The sequence below is a fragment of the Glandiceps talaboti genome, chromosome 15, assembly GCF_964340395.1.
Source record: "Glandiceps talaboti chromosome 15, keGlaTala1.1, whole genome shotgun sequence".
Lineage (NCBI taxonomy): Eukaryota > Metazoa > Hemichordata > Enteropneusta > Spengelidae > Glandiceps > Glandiceps talaboti.
The window spans coordinates 11,240,794-11,268,413 of record NC_135563.1 but is presented as its reverse complement, the minus strand read 5'-3'; the positions used below and the strand labels follow the sequence as shown (position 1 = coordinate 11,268,413).

The 27,620-nt window shown below is 38.3% G+C and overlaps 3 protein-coding genes across 3 annotated transcripts; 2 read left to right on the top strand and 1 right to left on the bottom strand.

The window, feature by feature from the left end:
• Positions 1-268: 268 nt before the first annotated feature.
• On the bottom strand, positions 269-5,044 carry LOC144446947 (alpha-tocopherol transfer protein-like). The gene is made up of 4 exons (XM_078136793.1): positions 4,675-5,044; positions 2,604-2,800; positions 1,430-1,540; positions 269-523 (listed from the first exon to the last, which is right to left on the bottom strand). Exons 1-4 carry the CDS (start codon positions 5,042-5,044, stop codon positions 269-271), a joined length of 933 nt encoding a protein of 310 aa, XP_077992919.1.
• Positions 5,045-7,255: 2,211 nt separating this feature from the next.
• Positions 7,256-11,174, top strand: LOC144446211 (alpha-tocopherol transfer protein-like). The gene is made up of 4 exons (XM_078135964.1): positions 7,256-7,664; positions 8,782-8,978; positions 9,980-10,090; positions 10,917-11,174. Exons 1-4 carry the CDS (start codon positions 7,256-7,258, stop codon positions 11,172-11,174), a joined length of 975 nt encoding a protein of 324 aa, XP_077992090.1.
• A 2,110-nt stretch (positions 11,175-13,284) lies between these two features.
• Positions 13,285-15,394, top strand: LOC144446971 (alpha-tocopherol transfer protein-like). Its single transcript, XM_078136837.1, has 4 exons — positions 13,285-13,654; positions 14,460-14,656; positions 14,917-15,027; positions 15,140-15,394. Exons 1-4 carry the CDS (start codon positions 13,285-13,287, stop codon positions 15,392-15,394), a joined length of 933 nt encoding a protein of 310 aa, XP_077992963.1.
• The last annotated feature ends 12,226 nt before the right edge of the window (positions 15,395-27,620 follow it).

Genomic DNA, 27,620 nt, shown 5'->3' with positions numbered 1-27,620 from the left:
TTTACTGTGGAAGCAGATGCATACTAATTATTCTAATTAAAAATGTACGTCTTGGAGAATGTTAAATGTATAATACAAGATAAATTTGAAGGAATGGATAAATTTAAAGACCTGTATATTTGTATCTTGAAGTATGGTGACAGGTTTGACATATACATGTATATGGTGGCATTGAAATGCATATTATTGAGAGAAAAAAACACCCCCATTACATTGTTTCCAGTGGCAGAGCTTTGACATGTATAATAAGGCCAAAACCATAATCACGTCATTCTAATTTCTTATACGTTCCTGTCATTCCCCCCATTGTGACGGCGTCGTCCACTTCCTTCTTCCCCAAATCTGATCGTTTTAATCCGTAGTCTTTCATGGCAAGAAATTCGTTCTCCTTCGACAGAACATATTGTCCCCATTTGGTGGCGATGTCGTCGATAGAGGACGCTGTTCCACCGTATTCGGTCGGCAAGGTCGCTGATGAAATTTCTCGATGAAGTGTGGTCATGTCCTCACCATGCACATGTATCTGTGACGTTAAAAGTTTGAAAATAAAATGTTAAAACTATGTTGGTGGTTTCATCCTCCTTAAATAAAGAAATGTTTGTAATATTTTTCAATAAGAAATATTGACATTATTTCTTAAAAATTAGGGTCACTTCTGGGATACTAGTTTTGCATACAACCAGTTAAAATTGCACGCTTTTTTTACTAATGTTAGTGAACAAAAATGCAGATACACAATAAACACATATACTGAAATGCATCTTGAAGGCAATCTGAGTGATATGGATGGTTGGGAGTGCACTGTGATCTGTTCCGAATATATTGGTTACTAAAAAATTATGTCATCGTGGGCTTTTAACACTTTTAATACATTCCGCATGAGAGGTCTGCCCTATGTACGAAATGTGAATAACATAAGACTATTTTCAAAGTGAAAGAAGAGTAATCACCATGTCATAATGTTCCAGATTGTGCTCCTTCAAAAAAGAATTCATATTCAAATAAGCTTACTTTTAGCGGGAAATGAAAAAAAATGGCGTATTACTTATTTTTCAAGATACGATCTAACTCTAGGCACCTCTGGATAAAATGCTAGAGTGGCTTCAGTTGTTTGTTTTGTTCTTATTTTCTTGATTAATATAGATATCATTATAATTACAGGGATACATTTAATAGTATATATTTGAATGAATAGTAGAGTTGAAAGGCGTGATTTTAGAGGCGTCACACGCGCTTCACATCACGTGATCAGTCAGAGACAACATAAGCGATGGATGGGCTAAACTCAGACCACCAACACAAGAGCTAAAGTTGCGTTTTTGGCGTTCTAAAACTCAAGGAAAATGTATGAAATATAAGATTATTTCTATACTAATAAACACAAGTGACTGATAACAGTCTAATATTTAGATTAACTTAAACCTCTTACCCTTTTTTTGATTTTCTCCTTAAGGAACGGCTTCATGATTGCAAATATACCATCAAAAAATCCAGATTCGTTGACAATGTTCATACTCTTCATTCGTAATGGAATGGTGTCCTGTGTGTACGCAAAATGAATATTATAACAGTGGTATATCTTCATATGTATGATTCAGTAAATCGTGTTGTCGTAAACCACAGCCTCTTTTACGGCACCGTCCAAGACACAGTGTCGCGGAAGAAATATGACAGCTCTGGTTTGCGAGACTGATGAATATATTTCCTATACTTGTATGTGAAAATTATACCTGATAATTGTCTCTCACAGTATAGAGTGTATTGGTACATTTTTAGTAGCAGGATTCGTGTGATATTTTCCATATGAAGTTGACAATCTAAGCAATAATACGTGTCCCTGTGGGTATACCTAGCTGCACATCAAAGTTTGACCCAAAATACCATTTGCTACTGTTATCAAACGTGTTATCTGATAAATTTTCATTTCTAAGTAGTTTTCGTCTCCTTAATACACATTTTATGACCTTCCCCAGCGATCCGTTTTACTTGTACAACAGTCCCATATATATTTACTAGTCATGGCAAAGAATTTGATTTGATTTATTAAATCAGAGCCATCCCAATTCTTCGAAATGAGCTGCGGTGACATATCCATGACAACTCATATACCCTTATTTTTGAGAAGTTTGAAGTTTTTTGTTTGCTTCTCATAGTGGTCAAGGCACCGTCAATATGAGCTCGCATAATTGAAATGGCGTTGAACTAGACAAATTAGCGAGTCGTTTTCTGATATACGAGTGTCTAAAATTTCTTGCTGCGATATAAAAACTTTAGACGAGAGTAGAATTTTTCAACAATCTTAGCTGCCATAGATTTACCTGAAAATTATCATACTCGAGACTTCAAAAAATATTTCAGTCATCTTGTGGATGGAGGATGGCAGAACACACACACACACGCGCACACACACACACACACACACACACACACACACACACACACATCTCTCTCTCGCTCTTTATTTCCCTCCCTCCCTCCGTCCCTCCCCCTCTCTCTCTCACAGATGACGTTCCCTCTCAAAGATGAAGATCCATCCCACTTGCAAAAACATAATTTTAACAAAGGAAACCCTTCCCCGTGAGACAGTCAAATTCAATATTCACCTGATTCATGATTGGTGCTGCTTTCATCGCCACTCTTGGTCCAAACTGTGCCATGTGTTGTAAAGTGAAGCCCTCCATATCATCGATGTCAACGACACCATTGATTTGTGTTTCCTCATCTCGTAAACACAAGTCAATTGTCACCATTACCGCTTTCATGGTATCCCAAATACCATATTCCTTAGTATTCCATTTACCTGGTGACGATACTATGGGATTAATGGCTTGTTTTATTTTCATTTCCAATACTTTCAATACATACGGAAGTATATGCCCAACAGACAGCCAGGAATATCCCTCGATCGCGCTAAATAATCTTTGAACTCTCTGCTGGCGCAAGCACCTACGACATGTCGAACGTGGAAACAGGACGAGGTATGTATGCTTTCTACTCTCAAAAACCTATACTATAAAAACTGAGCCAGGGTTTGATGTAGTTTGTCCAGGGCAATATTTCAATCATGCTTTTCAAGAGCTATGTATGTGAAATAACTTTATCCGTCTATTCCTATCAGGATAAACAAATGTTACATGCCATTTAATTCAAAAATTGTTCATCCCGATCAGGACAAATACGGAAAAGTACATGACTGTTTTTATCCCGTTCGGGATAAACGTTTATCCCGAGCGGCGATATTCTTGGCCGATAGATCTTTACAAGGACTTATATTTCCTAGTCATTTATAAATAACACTGTTCTTATCGTTTTCATTTTTCGTTCCAGAATCGGCTGTGAGATCAATGGGGTACAGTAATGGATAGCTATAAGTATACCAAAGTTTGCAATTATTTTGCCGTATATGTGCAAGTTCTATCTTCGGGCTAACAGCATATTTATTATATATATATATATATATATATATATATATATATATATATATATATATATATATATATATATATATATATATATATATATATATATATATATATATTTATATATATCACATTTCAACATGCTACAATTTGAAAACTGCGACGGAAAAAAAATGAGAACACAAAATACATCACGTCAGCATCGTCACAGCCAAGCTACTTAGGCTCATAGATGATTCCATTACTTTGTAGGGTAAACTTTTATCTTCTTGTACGTACGACACGTTTATATAAATATTATTTTGAATTCCGTAAGAATGATAATCACCAACGGCAGTGGGAACTTGATATTCAAGTAGTAGTTTTACTGTATGGCAAATTCAAATCGAGGTACATGACCAACGATAATCATTTTAGAAACCCCTCCTTATCTTTCTTCCAAATCCGTTGATAAGAAAACATTCTGACATTTTACACTAGTCTGGCACGAGTCACCCTTACAGAATGCAGTCCAATATATTTTGCTGGTGATTTTTTTAAATATCTTATTTCCATATGCCCCGAGAATTTTCGCAATCAATAACTTCACATGCGTAGCTATCTCGCGAAAGACACTAGTCTTGAAAGCAAACAGTTCATTGTAAAATTACACGAATTCGGTAGAATGGAGTACGTCTCTGCTTTCTCTAGTTCTATAAATTAACAAAAATTGCCGTTTATTTTCAGATACGGTCAGAAAGGAGAGAGAGAGAGAGAGAGAGAGAGAGAGAGAGAGAGAGAGAGAGAGAGAGAGAGAGAGAGAGAGAGAGAGAGAGAGAGAGAGAGAGAGAGAGAGACAGACAGACAGACAGACAGACAGACAGACAGACAGACAGACAGACAGACAGAGACTGACAGACAGACACACGGACGGATAAACGGACGGACAGACAGACAGACAGACAGACAGACAGACAGACAGACAGACAGACAGACAGAAACAGGGGAGATAGAGGGGAGGGGAGGGAGAGGGGAGAGGCACATAGAATGGCAGACAGAGGGCGACAGACAGACAGGCAGACAGACAGACAGACAGACAGACAGACAGACAGACACGGGCAGTATTGAGCAGTAACAAAATGTCTACGTCCTCCATTCCAATATTAAGCAATATTCTCGCAGTATGTACACAGTAGCTCTGTGCCCTGATAGAGGGACAGTGAATTGTACTTTGTTCGTTTGAGGTCATGACTGATATATCATCATCATCACTCACCCATTCGCATGACGACAATTTTTCTACCCTCCTGGTCTCGTTGAGGCAACACAGTGGTAACTCCACTTTCCAGAATTCCCTTTATGGACGATGGTCTATAATCACTGAAAATTTCTTCCATATCCGTTCTCATTTTACACCAGTTTTCTAACAATTTGAACGCCCTGTCGACTTCAAACTTCCGAGCACGGAGAAAACCAAGTATAAATATAACATCAGTAGGACACGTCATGTCGGGTCGAGCTCGTAACAGTTCATACATTTTCTTCAAACCTGCATTTCGAGTTTCTGGTGTCTCGTTGAGCTCTTTCTTCGCCTTCTGCTGCAGTTCGGGGCTCAAGGTACACACATAGGCAGTAGGGTCAGCCATTTTTGCTACAGGTATACAAAATTATGGATAATCGTTAAATACGTTACTGATTCACTAAATGAAATAACTGGTATAACAAACACGTAGCCAAACGGGTCAACGTCCTTTTTGCAAAATCGATAAATTGACATCGATAAGTTGCCATGCCGATAAAGAAGTATAACCATTCTTTTTTGGCCATACATGATACAAATGTGTATTCGATATGTTCACCATACTCATGGAATAAAAATACAGCCATGGGCCGTTATGTGTCTAGCTAGTCATACTAGTATATGCTAAGCCATAGGCCTATGTCCCTATATATAATTTCAATAAAAATGAAGGTGACGAATCGACTATAACCAACCACATTCTCTCTATCCCCAAATTTGCCTTTGAGATATGTTAGCCGTTGGGCCGACGATATCAAAAAGACTATGCTACCAAGGAATCCCCCGATGAAAGAAATTGTCATTTATGTAATACTAAAGTTATTGGTAATGAAATCTATGCTATAATGGATTGCAGTAATATATATGTAATTATAAAGCTAGAACCCAGTTTCAAAGAACAGTCGAAATTTATGATCAAAATTATCTCAAAAAGAATATTTCAAAAGAATAATGAGTTCAAATGATGATTTCATTACTAATAGCTTTAGAAAATTCACTAATGTATTTTTTTTTACATTTATGTCAAATAAAAAAGCTACACAATCAACAACAACTCGGAGCGATGATCTGAAATTGGCTTTTTAATGGTGAGCTGGCGTGACCACAGTATCTCTATCTATCTGATAATGAGAGGGACTGTGGTCAGACCAAGTAGTATGAAGTAGTTGTACTTTAAACCATTGACCGCAAGGTGACTCACCAGCTAAATGGTGCACCATTGCCCCGCCGGTCGAGTAGTTAAACATTGTAACTTGTCAATCTGCGATATAGGGTAAACAGACTATGGTGTTATTAAGGAGTGAGGCTCCAATAACTTCTGTGGTTGGATTTCATTTATAAGTTGACAGACTGTGGAGTGAACCAGGACCTACTACAAATGACGATACTGATGATTAAAAACGAGGGCCATCATGAAAGTTTTTCAAATAAAAATAGGCCTCAACATAAAAAATGTAGTTTTTTGATAAAATGTTCACAGGAATACATTGAAAACAGATAGCTCAAACATCTAATAACTGAGATTTAATATTTTCTGTAGAAGTGCGATTTTCTAACTGGGTTTGAAAAATCAAAATAATCTCTGTACTTACAGGCAAACGTTGTCTGACGATTCAACACGCCCACTATTAAATCATCTCGGAAATAAAATGACTGATAGCGGCGTGCCCTGGACAAACAATTCACGATATTTGTTTAGACGATTTTAATAGTTACGAGATAAAAAAATACATTCATTCATTCATTCTTTCATTCATGCATGCATGAGGTTTGATCGAGTGATGGAATCGTAAACAGATTATTTGGTAAACGTGGGGCGTAAGAGATATCTAGGTACTAGGTAGGTACAAAGGAAGGAAGGAAGGAAGGAAGGTATGTAGGTAGGTATGTAGATAAATAGATTCATTATTGAATGATTGGATGATCGATTGATTAACTGATTGATTGATTGATTGATTGATTGATTGATTGATTGATTGATTGATTGATTAAGTGATTGATTGATTGATTGATTGATCGATCGGTCGGTCGGTGGGTCGGTCGGTCGGTCGATCGATCGATCGATCGATCGATCGATTGATTGAGCATAATAGGTTAATAACAAGCTTGATTATCGTAAAGAACCATATGAAGTTATTCCGAAGATATTTGAACTAGTATGAAATATGGACTTGCACGAAAATTTTGAGCAAAACGAAATGTTGCTTTTTTGTCTAAATCTACCGACAAACCTACCAGCACGCGGATGCATAATGGCAAGCAAAGAATTAAATTGATGGCGCCTTGGCAATTCATCAACATACTTCAACATTCCACATACAAATCTAACCACCTGTTTCCCACGTTTCTCAGTCTGTGCACGACTGGCTATTTGATTTGATTGGCTATTCGCCACCACAATACCAACAATCATTAGCCAATCAAAGCTTAGTTTGCATGCAGTGAACATACCAATGACCACTGACACGTCAACAGATTGAGGTCAGCGTTTGTCAGTCACACGATTGTCTCTGACTACTCAACGTCAGGTTACTGAGCCTATATAATTATTGTTATGATGCAGTGCCTTTTGGAAAAGTTATTTATAAGTGACAAAGTTACTGACCCTTCTGCCTATATATGTACCTTGAGCCCCGAACTGCAGCGGAAGGCGAAGAAAGAGCTCAACGAGACACCAGAAACTCGAAATGCAGGTTTGAAGAAAATGTACGAAATGTTACGAGCTCGGCCCGATATGTTTTGTCCTACTGATGTTATATTTATACTTGGTTTTCTCCGTGCTCGGAAGTTTGAAGTCGATAGGGCGTTCAAATTGTTAGAAAACTGGTGTAAAATGAGAACGGATATGGAAGAAGTTTTCAGTGATTATAGACCATCGTCCATTAAGGGAATTCTGGAAAGTGGAGTTGCCACTGTGTTGCCTCAACGAGACCAGGAGGGTAGAAAAATTATCGTCATTCGAGTAGGTAAGTTTAGTTTTGTTAAAACATCACATAATTATTTCAAATCAAAACATTCCTATCACATACAAGGGTAACGGTAACATTTCCTCTAGTATCCCTTCTCAGCTCCGCATTGTCGCTAATCCAAACCAAATTTAAACCAAATTCATTGAATTTAAAATGATCGTAGTTCGATGAAATATTACTAATCAATCCAATTTTAATTAGGCCTAAAAAAAATAATTGTTTGGTTCCGTTTACCCGACCCCACCTAGCTTTTCACTGCCAACCCTAAACATTTTTTTACGTATTCGAGAAAAAAATAATGAAATCGCAAAAATTGTGAAGTCTCAAGAGAAATAGTGGATGCGGAAACTGCCATCAACTTAGAAAGACACTCTAAAACTGTTCTTCCAATCTGTACTGGCTATACATCTGATAGGAAGAAATACACAACACAGAGACTATAAGGAAAACAATGGAAAATCTGAACTAGACACTCACACAGAAAAAAAATCTACCTACCTCACTAAAATTGAGTGTAACCGGAACCACATAATTTGTTTTATTAGGCCTAATAAGGCACAGGGAAACTTGATGAATGTAATTTTGCAGTATACGGCACATCAAGCTTAGTCTACGTTGGAAGCACGACATGTGACCCCCTCCCCCACCCCCACCCACCCCCACCCCATTACTCTTCAGAAAGAGCCTAAAGTATTCATATTTATCAATTTTTGTTATTGTTTCCCCCCCCCCCCACAAGTTCTTCTAGAACATTACGGGGGTTTGTTCTTTTCATTTTTTTTTAGAGTCGGAAGTAAACTGGTACATCGTCTCATAATTCACTCACTCACTCACCCACTCACTCGCTCGCTCGCTCGCTCGCTCACTCACTCACTCACTCACTCACTCACTCACTCACTCACTCACTCACTCACTCACTCACTCACTCACTCACTCACTCACTCACTCACTCACTCACTCACTCACTCACTCACTCACTCACTCACTCACTCACTCACTCACTCATTACATTACATTACATTACATTACATTACATTACATTACATTACATTACATTACATTACATTACATTACATTACAAAGGTAAATATTTCTTATTGTACTTGAACTCTAGGTAAATGGAATGTTAAACAGTATAGTCTATGGGATTCTGTGAAAGCCGTAATGATGACATTTGACCTCTTAGTGCGAGATGAAGAAACCCAAATTAATGGTACAGCCTACATACAAGATATGGAGGGCTTCACCTTGCGACACATGGCACAGTTTGGACCAAGGGTGGTTATGAAAATGGCACCAGTTATGAACCAGGTTACTCTCATATAGTTTTATCAAGAGTTTTCTTTTACCGTCTAGCTACCTGTAGTCTTGAGGGACAGACGATAGTACTATTTCAGCTAATCCTAACTCGTCCCCAAGCCTACAGACAGTCTTTACAACCGCCAGTATTTAAGCCACGCCCCACCACACATACCATATTCATAAGAAATAAAAATTAGCATAAATTAGAATAGAATTTGTCGTATGTAATCAGGGTCATACAAAACTTCTTATGACGACACCTAATTATGGATTCATCATGTGACCTAGTACCTGATTGCGATGAAAATGTCTAATTATGTATTCAACCAATCATGTTTTAGTAGGGATGCCAGGGAAATACTAGCGGTTCTGAAGACTCTCAGTAGTCTTGGGGATGAGCGAAATTCAAAAACTCAAAATGGCAGTTAGGATAGCTGAAATGTTAGAAGTGTCATCACTTCAAGACTACAGGTAGGCTATTTACTGTCCGGCCGTGGTGATAATGATCGACCCAGCTATGTAAAGCATATTTCATCTGAAACAAGTAAAATGTAGATATAGAGATGTGTGGTATATCCTCTATGGATTGAAATGCATAGTTCAGAGAAATAATTTCAAATCGTATTTAGTAAACCGATTTTTGAATGAAGTAGAAGTAGTTCTTACGTTAATATAATTCAGACAACTTGGAATACTTTGAATTAAAATCATGACTGAAAATTAAACATGTCAAACTGACTATAAGTCATAAATGTTAACCCTATCTTTACTTGATAAATATAAGTTTATGAAAAACTTGGCGAAATGTGGCTTGACATGATTCAATACACTTGAGTTGTTAGCGCATGCGCAAATTAAGGGTATTTATTGAAAAAAAATAACAGTAACCAAGAATCATACAGTTATAAGACCGTGATTCTTTACATGTAAACACACCAGAAACAAACATTTTAGAAGCGAGCAAAAATCCCACACAAATTACTATGAATGTTTCTTTAATTCTCCGACAGGACACTATTGCATTACGGATGAAGAGTATGAACGTTGTCAACGAATCTGGATTTTTTGATGCCATGTTCGCAATCATGAAGCCATTCCTTAAGGAGAAAATAAAAAAGAGAGTAAGAGAATATTAATTTAATAACTGATGTGCTAATTTATAACATAATAATGTCGTAAGTTGATACAGTATAACCTTCCCATGTATTACTATCATATACCTTACCGTCATTTCCTCATAATGCTGTGTACGTAGACAGTTAATTATATAGTGTGGTTATATTTTAGTGTGTAGAACACTATGTTAATAAACCTATAACAACGGGTGGGTCATTTTCTTGGGGGGGGGGGCAAAATACTTTTCGATATTTTTGACTCCGAGTCTTATGTTTTCGATAATTAATATATGACACAACACTCACCTTGGGAAATAAGAGTATATTATAGCGGGCAAAATATTCAGCAAACGATCAATTCCTCAGTATGACATTATACAAGGGAGTTGTATCCGACGGCCGACAGTTTGAGGAGAGCGCATAAGGGGGTGCTCCAGCTTGTCTGTGGTTCTCGGTCTACAGTTTTTTTTAGCGATTTATAAAAGCTATCCATAGTTTTTAAAAGGAACAATTTAAAAACTTTGAATAGCTAAGTTTAGTCTCGAACAACTACAATCGTTGAAGGTGTAATGAAATGTGAACAGTTTTACACGCTATGCACAGTAATCACAGTAGATATGGTTGCCAAACAGCGTGTGTCTGAATATGGTCACCCTAGTAAGTGTTGTAAAAATGAAGCCTTGGGTAGAACACCCTTGAACAGGAACCAAAAGCAGTCAAACGGAGTAAACCCCCCCCCACCCTCAATCAAGCCACTGACCACCCCCATTCAAGAGCTTAATAAACTACTCTGTCTCTAAACGCGATATTTCGTAAACTTGCATCTTCACAGATTCATGTACTTGGAGAAGGTATGAAGACACTTCGTCAAGTAATTTCATCGTCTACCTTGCCTACCGAATATGGTGGAACAGCACCATCTATCGACGATATCGCTGCGAAATGGGGAGAAAGTGTTCTGTTAAAGGAAAACGAATTTCTTCAAATGAAAGATTTCGGAATTAAACGAACAGACATTGGAAAGAAGCGAGTGAATGCCTCGGAGTCAACCATCAGTGGAACCATAGGAACCTATAAAAGGCTTGATTAATGATGCGATCAAGTTTATTTCCCCTAATTTGATCATTCTAATTCACCCTTATTCTAGTGTCAGAAGGGGAAGAAATATAATTTCTTTCCACAAAAAATAGAGAGATATTATATGAAAATCCCATGTACATTGCTGTATTTGTTATTCAATAAATATTTAAAATATGCACTATTTTGTAATCAGCATGTGTGAACTTAAGAGCGAAAGGAAAATCACCTCACTGGCCAAAGAGTATAATGGAAGCTGATAATGACTATTGGAATACATGTATGTATACAATTTTGGTGGTTTACAAGGTCCGATGGGTAGCTAGTTTTGTAAGATGTAAACTATAGTCTGCAATGGACTGTCTATTTTGAGTCATGGTATATGGTATACGGAAATTGGAACCAGTGGAAATCTGGCCAAACAAAGGAAATGTGTATCTGAAATCTACTCTAGCTGTAACTGGGGTGGTTTTTTTTTCATTCCGACACCAATAATATATTCACCGAATATTATTAAAATACCAGTAATTAGATATTGTACATGTCAACTAGAGGTCTTTTTTATAAGTAATATAGCAATATACTGAAATCGTGATTCATTGGGGGGGGGGGGCGCTGATTTTTGGGTGTGGACCCCAAAAAATCAATTTCATTGGATATATTGCACGAAACTATATGTACTTCTACACAAATATGTTTACCCACACGGGATTTAATACTGTTCAGGGTGTACGATATTACGAGTAAGTTAGTATATCTAACAAGTTTTAAAGAAATATTTCAGCTGGGAGTTTTAAACTATGACTAAATCAATAATGTAAATCCTGTAATTTCCCCAAATATGCACCGGATGAGAATTATAAAATAAAGTGGAGAAATAGAGAAAATGTGCGAGATTACGATGGGAGATATTATATAGAGGTCAGAGAATATGAAAACGGACGAACTGAGAGACGGTAGGATGATAAAAACTTTTATAAGTACGGAGTTCTAAAATATAGTACGAATGTCAGTTTCTGTCATAGATCACGTCAATCTTCCTCCAGATATATTTTGAATGTATCTTATGTCGTCCGTTGTTTTACATTACCCCCCCCCCCCGCCCCATCACATCTTATATATATACTTGTTCTTCGCTCTGTATCTGTCTGCCAGGCCACCAATATACAATATCGTCTCGGATGTTGCTAAGTAACGATAATAAGATTTGCATACAGGTTTCATGGCGACATTGGTATGTGATGCTAACTTATGTAGACTGGGTGTTCAGATATTCAAAAAACACAGAGGGCCATAACAGTTTCCATTTTTTCCTGCTTGGCATTTTTCACAATGTCATGCATATGATTACGTGTTACACTATACGTGTAGGGTCTATGGTTACACCGACTATCTGCATCATTATATCTGTATCGTGTTATCTTTTATCGATATCACGTGTAGCTGTGATACATTTACCGTTTTAACTAGTACATCGTGAACTGTGCAAGGACGTCCGTTTGAGAGGGGTGAGTAGTCTAGAGGTCGAAAGTTAAACTACAACTCGATGACTCAAAAACTGTATCACACACACCAGTCAGTTGATTCAGAATTGAATATACGACAGTGCCGGTTGATCAGTGAACACGGCGATCACCATACAAAGAATCCGCATAAGTTGGATCTGGAGTGTGGTAAGTCACTCATCCTAGCATTGTGCCAAAAACCACTAGAGTGAACTTCTGTAGTGGTCTGGGGTTTGACTCCTCGTAGTTTTGGGGTTTCAAGATGAAAGTACGGGTGTATTTCGTATAACAATCGGGTAATGGAGGTGGATCTGCGAAAACATGTGATGAGTGTATTTAAAAAATGGTTGCAAAATTGTATGTATGTATGTATGTATGTATGTATGTGTGTGTGTGTGTGTGTGTGTGTGTGTGTGTATGATTTAGATGGAGAATATACCTAATTTTAACCATTAATCATTGAAAGTTTCTATTTTCATGGCGGTGTTATCAAAATAATATAAACTTGGTATTTAAAAACAGGAATTGTGTCTACATTCCAGCTCAGAAGAAGGAACTGTGATTTTTTGAATTAGTAACATATTTAACTATTATCATTAATTTTGTACCTGTAGCAAAATGGCTGACCCTACTGCCTATGTGTGTACCTTGAGCCCCGAACTGCAGCAGAAGGCTAAGAAAGAGCTCAACGAGACACCAGAAACTCGAAATGCGGGTTTGAAGAAAATGTACGAAATGTTACGAGCTCGACCCGACATGACGTGTCCTACTGATGTTATATTTTTACTTGGTTTTCTCCGTGCTCGGAAGTTTGAAGTCGACAGGGCGTTCAAATTGTTAGAAAACTGGTGTAAAATGAGAACGGATATGGAAGAAATTTACGACGATTACAGACCGTCAAGTATTAAGGAGATGTTTGACAACGGAGCGATGACAGTATTGCCTAAACGAGACCAGGAAGGGAGAAAGGTGACCGTCATGAGGATGGGTAACGGTTGATTTAATTACTATACAGTATACTATACTAGTGGAGTCATGATGTGCGAATGGTTAGAGTGGCAGGCTTTGATTCTCCCATCGCTGCCGTTTGTTTCTGAGTAGCTAAAGTCCTTGGGCAAGATTTGAACCACGACACACTCCACTCAGCTGTATAATTGGGCACCTGGTAGGATAGAGGTTGAAATGTTAATGCTTTAATTCGCTTTAATATGCTTTTATAAAGGCTGCAGTGGATTGTATGATCCCAAGGGAGTTGAGGAAGTGTAAAGGGCGGTTGTGCCAATATAGATCCGAGTCAGGGGTAATATTGTGGGAAAACGCTATATAAAATCTAAGATTATTATTATTATTATCATTATTATTATTATTGTTATTATTATAGTATATTAAAGTGACACAGTCTATGTGGCCACACTGCTACCTGAGGTCAATGCACACAAACATTTATTATACATTCAATATGAAACAAAGATACACAAATACCAAGTTACGGGGGACTCAGCCTGTATCCCTTTAATGAATTTATTCTGTCTGTACGTCAGATTTTCTACAAAACACAGCAATATTTGCCGTCATCAGTTCTATGTCTGTAATATCAAATGTTGGCCCTAATCTGCTGGTCTTGGACAAACGAACCAACATTAATTTCACATTTGTGACTGGATAATCTGTTGTGTGGATGTCATCGACCTCACCAGTTTTAATATAAAGAGAAAACAAAAAAAGTATAACTAAAAAAAACAAAATCTCATGAAACTAACCAAAATGAAAACGACTGACTTTTCCAATGACAGGTAAATGGAACGTGAAGGAATACAGTATCTGGGATATGTTGAAATCTGCAATGATGTCCTTCGACCTCCTTCTACGTGATGAAGAGACCCAAATTAATGGTATCGCCGATATTTCAGACTTTGAGGGTTTTACTTTCCAACACATGGCACAGTTAGGACCACGAGTGGCGATGAAAGCAGCACCGATCATGAATCAGGTCGTTAATGTTCCACAATTTACATTTATTGATTGATTGATTGATTGATTGATTGATTGACTGACTGATTGATTGACTGAATGATTGATTGATTGATTGATTGACTGACTGACTGACTGACTGACTGATTAATTGATTGATTGCTGCCAGTAGGTAGTTTCAGCACAGCTTGAGATAGTCTAAGAGATACAGTTGGTCGAACATTGTTGTAGATCTACCATTGTATGACGTAATGATTACACGTATTTTCATTTATACAGGACACTATTCCGATAAGGATGAAAAGTATGAACTTTGTTAACGAGTCGGGTTTCTTCGACGGTGTATATGCTATTATAAAACCATTTTTGAAAGAAAAAATAAAGAAACGGGTAAGTTCATAATTTATCTAGGTTATGCTATTACTAAGATTATAGATCTATGCTATTCTTATTTATGACATGAGATTAGCTATATTAGCTTTATGATTGTATCTATTGACAGATGCATGTACATGGTGAGGACATGACGACACTTCACCAGCAAATTTCATCAGCTACCCTACCAACCGAATACGGTGGAACAGAGTCCTGTATCGATGACATCGCCGCCAAATGGGGAGAATATGTTCTGTCGAAGGAGAACGAATTTCTTGCCATGAAAGACTACGGATTAAAACGGTCAGATTTGGGGAAGAAGGAAGTGGACGACGCCTCCACGATGGGAGGAATGACAGGAACATATAAGAAACTGGATTAGTGGATGCAAATTATACTTGTCTTAGTTACTCCTTTTTGCCTGCGGGTCTAGCCCTAGTCCGGGGTTGGGTGAGGATGTGGCATTTTACTTGCTTGGAGATTGATACAGTTGGCACATGCGAATAGAAAAACAAGGACCAAGTTTTGCTGGCACATCCCCATCACATTCCTATGGGACCACTCCTGGACCACCCCTATCCCCACGCTGGACGCTACTTTCACGATTTCAAGCAGTCACAATGCACAATAATTTACCTATCTACTATTGCTGCCGATTATGACCGATGCTAATGACAATTCGTGTAGTTATTCTTTTCGGATCAAGAACGGGTGGCAACACGGTACATTTTAGAAGTAAACAATTTGGCAAGACGACATTGAGTGAACTACACTAGATGGACGTCCCATTATTTTTAATAATTTAAACTGCACAGAATAAATTCCGCACTGGAGAATTCAGACAACCATGAAATGTTTAGAAAATTATTATGTCCTTACCCGAAATAAGAGAGAGAGAGAGAGAGAGAGAGAGAGAGAGAGAGAGAGAGAGAGAGAGAGAGAGAGAGAGAGAGAGAGAGAGAGAGAGAGAGAACGAACGAACGATATTCACACATACATTATTATCATTATTCAATCTCAAGTCGCCAAACCCTCTCTCTTCTCCTTCCTATCCTCTCCCTTTCACACTCACATACTGTCACCAGTTTCATTATTAATGTCAATGCAATGTAATTCTTGGGTCTTTGAATTTATAATTGATACAATGTACAGTAATTATGGCACTGAACATGTTTTTAAACATTGCAAAGGGTGGTGAAGTGATATTCAAATATTCCTATGCCATTGCTTTGGGGATGGCAACCCATTTTGCCTTTACGACTGGTTGGCGTTGGTTATGCATGGGTCAGTCTATAGTACATGATTGTACGTATAATACAATTGTCATATCACCTATTGCATCAAAACTGCCTGAGTATGCTTCATCAACAGGTATGCCGTGACATAAAACCTAGATGAACAGTCAAGAGCTTGAGAGTAAACAAAGCATTACAAACCCCAATATTACTTTATCATAATTTGTACATACCATATCTATGGACATTTCAAATTCTGGCACAATGTTAGATTTTTTAAAAATCACTATATTGGTAGGTTGAAATCGCCAAGTTTAAAAAAAAATTTGTTTTCATCATTTCGTTATAAAGTGACACTTTACTGTTAGATACTCGTCATTTGACCCAATACTTTAAGCTTGTGGTATCCACTAGACAACAGCTAATGCATAGTATAGGTAATTTTCATTTAATACATTTCAAAGAAGAGTGGCTGAAATAATATAGTTCGGTTCACCATCATCATCATCATCATCATCATCACCACCACCACCACCACCACCACCGCCACCATTACCATCACCACCACCACCACCACCACCATCACCACCACCACCACCACCACCACCACCACCACCACCACCACCACCATTACCGCCATCACCACCAACATCACCATCATCACCACCACCACCATCATCATCATCACCACCACCCCCACCATCATCATCATCATACTAGTCCAGCTTATCTTTTAGTGCTCCATGTTTAGGTTTGAAATGAGTAACTTCCATATTATGCAACCCTCTCCTCATTTATCTGCATTATGAGTGAGTTGTAACCAATTTGTTTATGGTACAGTTGTCAGAGAAAAGTAGAATGTACTCTTGCTACACTAAAAACGATGGCAGACAGTTTGGTCAATGTGTGGTCTTAAATGTCAGTGCATGGAAAGGAAGGGTTCTGAATTACTCAATGCAACCATTCATTCATTTGTTCTTTCATTCATTCATTCATTTGTTTGTTTGTTTGTTTGTTTGTTCAAACGAGAAAGACGTACAACAGCTACAGATATCTTGGAAGGGCATCTGTTGATTTCATCGGTAGGGGAAGGGGAACATACTTAACAAGCCTACAATTCAGCTTTGTTGACACCCACTGTAGAATTTCTGGACTCGTCACATCACTATGAGAACGCCCCATCGTGTGATGGCGCTCTCCACGTAGAGCTACATCTGCCTCTCTTTCTTCTCTGGTAGGAAATGGATACTCGTTCAACATATCAGCCTCTAAGAAAAACAATGGTATTTTGCCAGAATTTACCATTTCTAAGACACTGTCCATATGAACACCAACAGACACTGCGTCCCACTCAGAAATGGTGGAAAAGTTGGAGACATATCGAATGTATGCTACTTTGAGACAATAGGATGGCATCATGGGATGGCACAGGTCTCTGATGATTTTTAGATATCTATAACAATTCAGTTGTCGCTCAGGTAGGCTGCACAACATTCGCATTTCTGTAATAGAGAAGGATATTCGCCATACAGACCCTTTTGGGATGACATGGTGGAATTCCATTGATGGTACACTGTGCGGTAGTTGTCGGCGAGCATTTGGAGCCTGCTGATTGAATTTTACAGCCAGTACAAAATCCACGTCTATCTCAATGGATTGGTACTGCTCACCACTCCAGAGCAGTCGTAGGTTTGTCCCTACACTGGTTCGGCTGACGAAGTTACCAAACTTTCGGCACCCTTCTATGATATCAGAATTCAGTGCACATCCTGGGCATATGTAAGGACATGTGCGATATGTAAAACCAAAATGCAATGACCTTTTAACCCTGCATCCTGCTATCCAAACCAGACAATTAAAATATTCGCGTAGTTTCCGTGGGTTGAGAATGCCATTTGAGTCAATAAATTCTACCCACTGGTCCGCCATCTTGCTTGACACCTTAACATTGCACATACTTTCTTCAGCCATCATTATCTGACATTCATTTTCCAGCTGTTTCAATTCTAGCATAATGTCAAATTCGTCTGGAAAGCCTACTTTACATTTCTCTGCTGTACTGCTTGTCAACAAGATTTCCAGTTTGAAGCGTGGATCCATCATCTCAATTTCCTTGACCAAGTTTTTTGCTAGATTGAATACACCCTTTCCGATTTGACATTTTTCTCCACAGTGACTACCACAGACATCAGATGGCTGGAAGTGAATTTCTCCAATGCACAGAGCTTCAAGATCTTTCAAATTGATGACATTCTCAGCTGCAAGTTTGCTGGTTATTTCCTTGTAACTGTTTAGAATGTTGTCTTTGGAGTCACACATTTCATGAATTATTGCACTGCTTAAGTCTAAGTTCTTTCTGATAGCATCTACTTCAAGTTGAACCTCTTGCTTATAATCAACTGGTTCAACTTCCCCTCTATCATTGATGATTTCTAAGATGGCATTGATTCTTTCACTCTGTTTTTCCTGCCTGGAAAGAATATCCTTTACTGTGCATCCATCAGCATTCTTACAATCCTTCCAGCTGGCAACTAACATGGGTTTTATGAGTTCCAAATTATCCATGATGACAGCGAGGTGAGAAGGTGAGTTCCCATCAGTATCTTGGACATTCACGTCAGCAGATGCACTTATAAGATCTTCCACCAATTTCAAGTCACCACTAGCTACTGCTATGTGTAAACTTGTACGTCGTGCAATATCCTTCGCATTCACATCAACACCATGTTTCAACAGGATTAGAACCAGCTCATCATAGTCTGTTTCAATCTGTTTCTGATATGAAAGGTTTGCACCCCACCATGAAACTGGGAAATTGGGAAATTCTTGCGTCTTTTCCAGGATTTCCAGATAGAACTCCTTTCTTACGTTCTCTTCTGTATCCATTGCATTTCTGATTGCTAGCATACGTGTTGAGAACTCATGACACCCTTCCCTGACTGCTTCGAGAAACAAACCTTTTTCTACAGCAGTATCAAATGCTGGAGGATCACTGCGAATCTGGAAACTTTTCAATAACCCCCCTTGTATCAACAAATGCAGAGGGGTCTGTTGAAGGAAGTCTCTGGCTGAAGTGTTGGCACTACTTTCTATCAATAGTTTCACTGCATTCAAATTTCTCTTCTTTGCTGCATAGTGCAGAGGTGTCTTTCCAGATCTAGTTACTGCTTCAAGATCGCCGTTCATCTCTATCAGAAGCTTCATGACTTGTAAATGGTGTGGTTCGCTTTGTACCTCACATAAAACATGCAGCGGCGTTCGACCAAAGTTGTCTGTTTGGTTAGGGTTTGAGCCTTTCTCCATCAATATTTTCATCACCTCAAAACAGTCTTCCTCTGGAATGTTCGCTATCGTTTCGTGAAGAGCTCCAGTTTTTATTGGACTTGTAAAGTCAGCATCTGCTCCCATATTTAACAACGTTTTGACCAAAGTAGCCGATCGTAAATAGACGATGGCGCCATACAATGCTGAGAATCCTATCCTATCCGTCAGATTAGCATTGCCTGATCTTTTCACCACAGATAAGAAAATATCTGCATTTCCACTTGCTAATGCATCTTCCATTGCTTCTCCAAATGCATCTTGCTCCATATCTAATGTGAAATCCGCCATATCTATTTAATGCAAAATATAAAAATATCAGACATGCCTCACCAAAATTTTACTGTGTTAGTGGCTGTGTCATGTGATCATCACATGATACCCATCGTTTAACTACACACTCAAATTATCATTCACAAAATCGTACCACCTGTTGGAGCAGTACTGTAACAATCATTTGGAGGTTACATTTATGGTAGTCATAGGTTACACCACTATTGTTAGTACTGTTAGTAGTTTCAACTGGGGTAGATGTCAAGGGTCAAATGCAACAGAATAGGCCATTCCAGACTGCAAACAGGAAATTGAGAATACACCTCCCTCGCTCAAATTGGGGGTATCATCACCTCATAGTACCGTTTCTTAAGAGGTTTGTCCCTTGGTATTCTGTCAAGAAGTGTAAATCAGGGATGTTATCGTATTGTTCAGACATCGAGGAAAGCAGCAGTGCTCGATGGTTAACCAAGTAACATATGCCAAATATACCCCCAAGGTACACACAGACAAGAAGTAGAGCCCCACCATGGCAAATTTGGAAAGGCCTATTGGAAATACATATATGTGTAGGTACAGATAGGCAAATGTCGCAATGTTAATTTAAATTGAAAATACGGTTATATCTACTAAAATATCGTGTCTTTCTTGAATCATATGCCAAATAATTAATGGGCAACTAGCACAAATTTCTCTCTCACCAAGTTAGCGTCCACTTTACCCCAATTTGGTATATTTTCATATGCGGAAACACGGCCTCACAATATTATAGACCAACCTCAAATATTGCTTACCGTTCATGCGCATGTACAGTGAAGCTGATCTTTGTCCTCACCATCTCCAGCAGGGCGCCCTCAAAATACTAGTAGATTGCCAATAGAGAATATGAACGAAAACGTGTACATGCGTGTAATGAGTTCGGTACCGTGGCCGATAACGACAAACCGGTCTTCTAATTCAAGTGTCGGTCTTCTAGTTCAAAAAACCGGTAGTATAGAAAACTTTTGAATGAGAAGACGGACGCGACACTTGAGTTAGAAGACCGACACTTGAACTAGAAGACCGACACTTGAGTTAGAAGACCGACACTTGAACTAGAAGACCGACATTTGAATTAGAAGACCGACACGAACTAGAAGACCGACACTTGAATTAGAAGACCGTTTTTTTGAACTAGAAGACCGACACTTGAATTAGAAGACCGGTTTTTTGAACTAGAAGACCGACACTTGAATTAGAAGACCGACACTTGAATTAGAAGACCGGTTTTTTGAACTAGAAGACCGACACTTGAATTAGAAGACCGATTTGTCGGCCACGGTAGCTACGGTAGTTCGGAGGTACAACGACTTCTAACAACTGTATCTCTTAGCCTGTCTCAAGCTGTGCTACAACTACATACTATCAGCAATATTCTCTATTCATCCCAGTGTAATCCTTGCTGTTTAATTAATTGACTTTGGTAACATGTAATGTAATCCGACACTAGTTTAACTCCAACTGATGCAGTATCAGAGCACGGCTTAAGAATGACAGGGGCGTGTAATATTTCATAGATTGCGGTTTTCTTATTGCTTAGAATGCCGTTTTCGTACGAATCTTGCTGCTACAAATGTACCAATCTCTATACTACGAAGAAATATTATCTCTTCCCCTTACATGTAGGAATATATTATTATATTTAGTCTGTAGACCTGGAAAACAACAATCTATGAAATATTACACGCCCCTGTGTTCACAATTACTTCACTTCCCAATACAGCCAGAGCTTCTTTTTTCATTTTTTTTTCATTTTCATAAGCCATTTATAATATTTTATTTTATTTTTTATTTACGTTTATTTCAGACACAAATATCCAAATACACAATTAAATGAAAATAGGGAAGATAATAATACACACAATAGAGAAAGTTCAAAAATCCTCTTAAATCCTCAAACAATTCACAACATTTTCTTAGACGAAATCATATTTGACACAATAATTGAAACTAGATATGATTGAGTGTAACTATTGTGCGGGTTGCGGGCTGCTGCGGGCCGCTGCAGGCCACTGCGGGTCGCTTTGTTCAGGTTGCGGGCTGCAGCAGGTCGCTGCGGGCCTGGGAATGTAACTGCGGGTTGCGGGCCGCTGCGGGTCACTGCAGGGAAGTGAGTGTAACTATTGTGCGGGCTGCGGGTCGCTATTATTTTTCCATTAAACATTATTTACTCACTTTTTAAAATCAAAGAAACTTGTTGGCTGGCCACTGGGGGTAACTTATTGTGCAGGTCACATGCGACATGCACTGTACTATTTGATAGAACCTATGTGCTGGGCTAATTGCACACATAATTTTGTGTATTAAACCCCTACCCCTAAACGTGATGGCTATTTAAAAAAATGATTATAGTTAACATAGCACTGCCCTCAGAAAATATCCCAATTACACTATTACAATGTACTTTAATGATTACATAAGACCTCAGAGATGACAGTGGACCAACTTATCTCTGAAACAATTCTTACTGATAACAAGAAGTGGTCTTGTTGTTTTAAAAACATCAAGTCAAGTTTATGGCTGAAATCTATCTTATACAATCAAATTAGTCTGACTAGTTACAAAATGGCTCCCGGATCCCACACACTAGCCTGACCACAGTAAGATGACAACCAGTAGTTAGGCCATAGTTACATCACTGAGGAACAGAAAGGAATAGTGGAACAGCCAGTCTTGAAACTAAATAATGAATAATTGAATCCAGTAATTTTGCCTCTATTTTTGTCTAGAGCTCCCTGTACTGTATTCTATCCATGTCATTTATATTATAGTATTAAAAAAATGAATCATCATCCGTTCATAGTGAGGTTGATCACCGTAGTATTGACTGAATACTTATGTGCTCATACAGATTATTTACGTGTATACATGTATGTATTCCTTTGTCATTATTTTTTGTAAACTTATATATGTTTTAGTTGATTTTATACAAATAATTGTCGTTTTGAACCACCCGCAAATTGACCCGCAGTTAGGCCTGTCGACCCGCAGTTAGGCCTGTCGACCCGCAAAATAACGATACTGGATATGATTACACGATAAATAAAGCGTGTCTAAAAAAAACTAACAGTCTTTTTCCTCAAAAGTTCATCGAAAGTACAAATACACAAACTGACAAACATTAAACTATTACTGTGAATAATTAAAACTAGATAACTTCCTAAAAACCTGGAAATAAGATTTCCGAAAAGTTTTAAAAGTATCAACCAAACCGTTACTCCACAGATACGATCAATAAGGTATATTACAGAAAGCAAGTGACAGTTAACAAGAAAGGATGCTAGTGGACTGGCCTTGCATATTTCCTTGGATTTTAGCAAGTTACTATCTAACTATCTCAACGGTTAATTATTTCTCTACTCTCACCATCAATCACTTATCCATTCAAAATCTCAGTGATTAGATCCATCCTGTTCGATTGTCTGTCTGGACCTTAATCTCCTCCATAATCTAATGCGGGACTGAATTCTGGTTTCTTCAGCAATTTCTCACAAATATCCATATGCTTCTTTGCCAGATCTAGATGAAAGACGAACAAGTAAATTAGAGCAAATATCTTACAAGTATGTCCAGTTTATTGAACTTTTATTGGTTAGTGTCCCCGTTTGTACACAACAGAGATTTAGAGAAGAAAATATACCAGGTCACATCTGTGTTTGTGTCCGTGTATTAGGTTTACAAGACGTGTCCTTTTAAATGACATAAATGGTATATTTGCTTCGAAGTGGAAGATTGTTTCCAGATGTGTATTTGTATATCATTCTCGCACACCAGAGCTGTTATTCCTTCGGCGACACTGTGAAATACAAGGATATGGATATTCAGTGCCAAATTACCTTTTTGTCTACTGCCTGTGATGGTCACATAAGCAAGATCTGTACCACCTTCTCCAGATGATATTATTTCGTCACCATAGTTATACACTGGAAAGACTTCTTCGATTTTGGCTGATTTCTCAAAATCAAACAGGTCTTCTGCTTTACCCGAGGCAAATGTGGTAATAATACCACACATACCATCGAGACCCTTTAAAATAGCGGGTTTTGGTTCAATACCTCTGTTTATGTTCAGCAATATTACGCATTGGTCACCATTTTCAACACAGCTACGGTTTAGAGGTGATGTAGATGAATTCATCCGGGGATTGACCTCTAACACTTTGATATCCCCGTTTGGCAATAGAAAAAATTCTATATTGCAAAACTGGTTGTCAAAACCATGAGCAATGGCTTTTCTGACTATATCATCGTATAACGCCCACAGCCTTGTCGCTAGATAGGGATTTGTCTCCATACGTAAAAGTACCTCGCTCTTTACGGCCAACGGATGACTTTTCCAGAACGTAATTTCAAGCACGACCAAGTGATAGATCTTTCCATTGAAGACGCATCCTTCTGCACAAGCAACCTTTTTGTATCTAACACGCTTCTCCAAGATGAGACAGTTCTTTGCAAGGTACGGGTACATTTCTATCTTGGCATATTTATTAATGAATGACTCGATAAATCCATGCATAGTGTGGCGTTGACTTTGGTACCATGTAACGTAATCCAGTATATCACTTACTGACGACACTAGTTTAACTCCAAATGATCCAGTATCAGAGCACGGCTTCAGAACACCTTCACCTCCCAATGCAGCCAGGGCTTCTTTTACCTTGTTTTCATCTATTTCGTCAATATCTAGGATGGTGTGATTCAACGTCGCTTCCTTTGGGTCCAGATACATACGCGTGTAGTACTTGTGATTTGCCAGTAGTATAGACTCCAACGAGGGTCCTGTGATATGGGGAAACGTTTGTGCTAGGGCAGCATGTACTAATGCACCAATGTCGTCCATACTGATAACCTGTTGTATACTGTTAGCACGTATAACCTCGGCGCACTTTTCGGTGTATTGGAGCAGATCCAGTTCTTTGTCCCATTTCACTTTATAGAAATCAAACTCTTCTTTGGCATTATCCAGGATAGCATCTATTCTGGAACCAATGCAACAATCTTTAAATTCACAGCAAACGACCAGTACAGCTGATTTATTTAGGCTGTCGTTGTCACTGCCCACTTGAATGTGTGAATCCATGACTTGTCTGAAAAAGTAGTCAGTAATACTTTAGTATGTCACAATGCAGGGTCAACAAAGGTTGGGGTGTTTATCACTTTTACGTGTTTATTAAATCATAATCATTTCTATAAGTTTATAGATTAACATTTATTATTAGTCTTAGTTATACATGTACTTAGAAGAAGCGATGCCATTATAATGGATAAATGATGCCATTTGGATCAGGAAATCCTCCCGATACTAACAGGGACGTACGGGTCAGTCACATATGGGCAAATTTGTTCACTACACCGACATCTCTGGTATATAGTGCCAGTGGCGAAGGGTAATAATCATTGTCAGTTTGTAGGTCAAAAGTCATTTGCATGACATGAAGAGACGAGTAAGTTAGAAAGAAAACTTCTTGTGTTGTTCATTTTACAGAAGGGCATATTTACACCAATGAGTTTGTCGACAATGTCAATCATACAGTTTGGTAGATTCTAAAGAGTTTATCGTGTTGATAGGACTGTCAACACCAACGTATACGAGAAGCCAATAAGTCGGTTCTGCCCATTACATTTCTATTTGCGATACATGTTTATAGTAGTCTGGATGCCAACGTGATCTCTAACGAAAGTGAGTGGATGTTTAAATCGTAATGATACCGTATAGGAACTAAGCTAAATATATAGAAACTGTAGGGTCTTGTTGAAATTACTGTAACATCCTCATAAATAAAGATCCTGCAGTTCAACTAATATGTGTGACCAATATGTGTGACCCCCAATGTGACAAAGAGCTAGTGATGCTCACCGAGTTTTGGAGGTCTGAAAAAGTTGTAATACGCAAAAATTTACATACTCACTCCTAAATTGTCGTTGGTTAGCTGTTCTGGGAGTGGCTCACAGTGGGTTACAGCTCCAATGTGGTGGTTATTTCTAGTCGGTATTTCTAGGTCAATATACTCATACTTTGATAACCGTGTCCACCCAACCTTGCACAACTTGATTCAAATTTAAATAGTATTCTTAGGGAAGAACCATTTGCTTTCGGGGGGGGGCAGGAGGAAGTGGGTATGACAGCAAATTTGTTCCCATCACTGTGACAGCAATTTTTTTTCTATTGTCATTCCTGCATCAAATTGTTTTCTCCATATGCAGAAGGTATGTAATTTTTTTCTCAGTTACCAATTTCAGGCATTTTCTACTCAGCAAAAAAATATTTGCTGTCCAGTTGCTCTTGAAGAAAAAAATTGCTGTCATGGTGGTATGAAAAATAATTTGTTGTTGGGTCCAAATCCTGCAGCCCCTCTCCAAGAAATTAAATGATTTACCCCTTGAAATGACCGGACCTAATAGACATTACCCTTTCCCAATGACCTGTTCAATTAGTATATTTGGAATGGAACAATGGGTCAGAAACCAAAAGGAGAAATTACTTTTGGTTACAACCTAACCATGACAAATGGTTTTACAAGTCTATATAATGCATGATTGGCAATGGAATAATGCTAAATTTCCTATTTGATTCAAACTAGGCATAAAGGAGACACCATTGTACTAGGTATGTAGTAAATTTCGTATTTGATTCAAAACTGGCCCAAAGGTCGGACAAGGACAGCATCAATGTCAGAATTCGGGCTTTTTATTTTCATTCTGATTTTTTATAATTTTCAGAATAAGCAGAATTAGTAGGAATGTCCTTTTCGAGACATGGAGAAAAAAAAAAGGGGGGGGGGGTTGTAATAGCCAACTGGCATGTCCTATATTGTTTTTCCCTAATGGGAAGTCTCATCTCATCACCACAGGTTAGATACAACCACACTACAAATATATCCTAGTCTGCAAGACAGGACGTGTCATGCCACCTATTGGTCAGCACAGAGTCCCAATACTTGTGATGAACAAAACGATGCATCTTACAGTCCACTTGCATCCTAGCATATATAGCCACTTTTTGGAATACAGTTTGGCTACTGTAACATCTCTCACCATTTAACCTTTAAACAGAGAGTTATCCTCATACTAGTGTTCTAGTATTTAGCAGAGAACTTACAAAAAACTTGGACTGAAAGATTCACCACTGTATGCTGTAAACTGAAAGATTCACCACTGTGCACATTCCTTTGAGTACCTAATGGTCAGCAGGACCAGGAACATTACCTCTCCCTCTTATCAACTATACGGAGACATTATGTACACATCGTCATAAACCACAGCCTCTTTTACGGCACTGTCCAAGACGCACCACTGAGACATATTTCGTTGCTTCAGCAGATATATGTGCTCTGGCTTGCAAGAATGTATATACAGCGAAATACCACATTTTCACTTCAAATCCCTTGAAAATATAGCATTCCACTGTGTGCATTCGCAAACATCTAATACCTGATCCTATGCTACTGACTTTACTCAACCATAAAAATGGGATGAAATTTTTCAAATTGTAGGTCAGGTAGTCTGTAAGATATGCAGTGTCACAGCCAGGGTACCATCACCATTCACCTACCCCTCTGACAAAGGCAGAACGACTCAATGTATCTTACATCAGTATATGGTAAGGCAGCAACCACTGATGATATGGGACTACTTATTCCAAAGCTTTGCAAACTAACTGTCTGCTGGATTAACAAAGAAATAAAAACACAGAAACTCAAAGTGTATTTTATTTTTTATTAATTAAAAAAAAGACATAAAT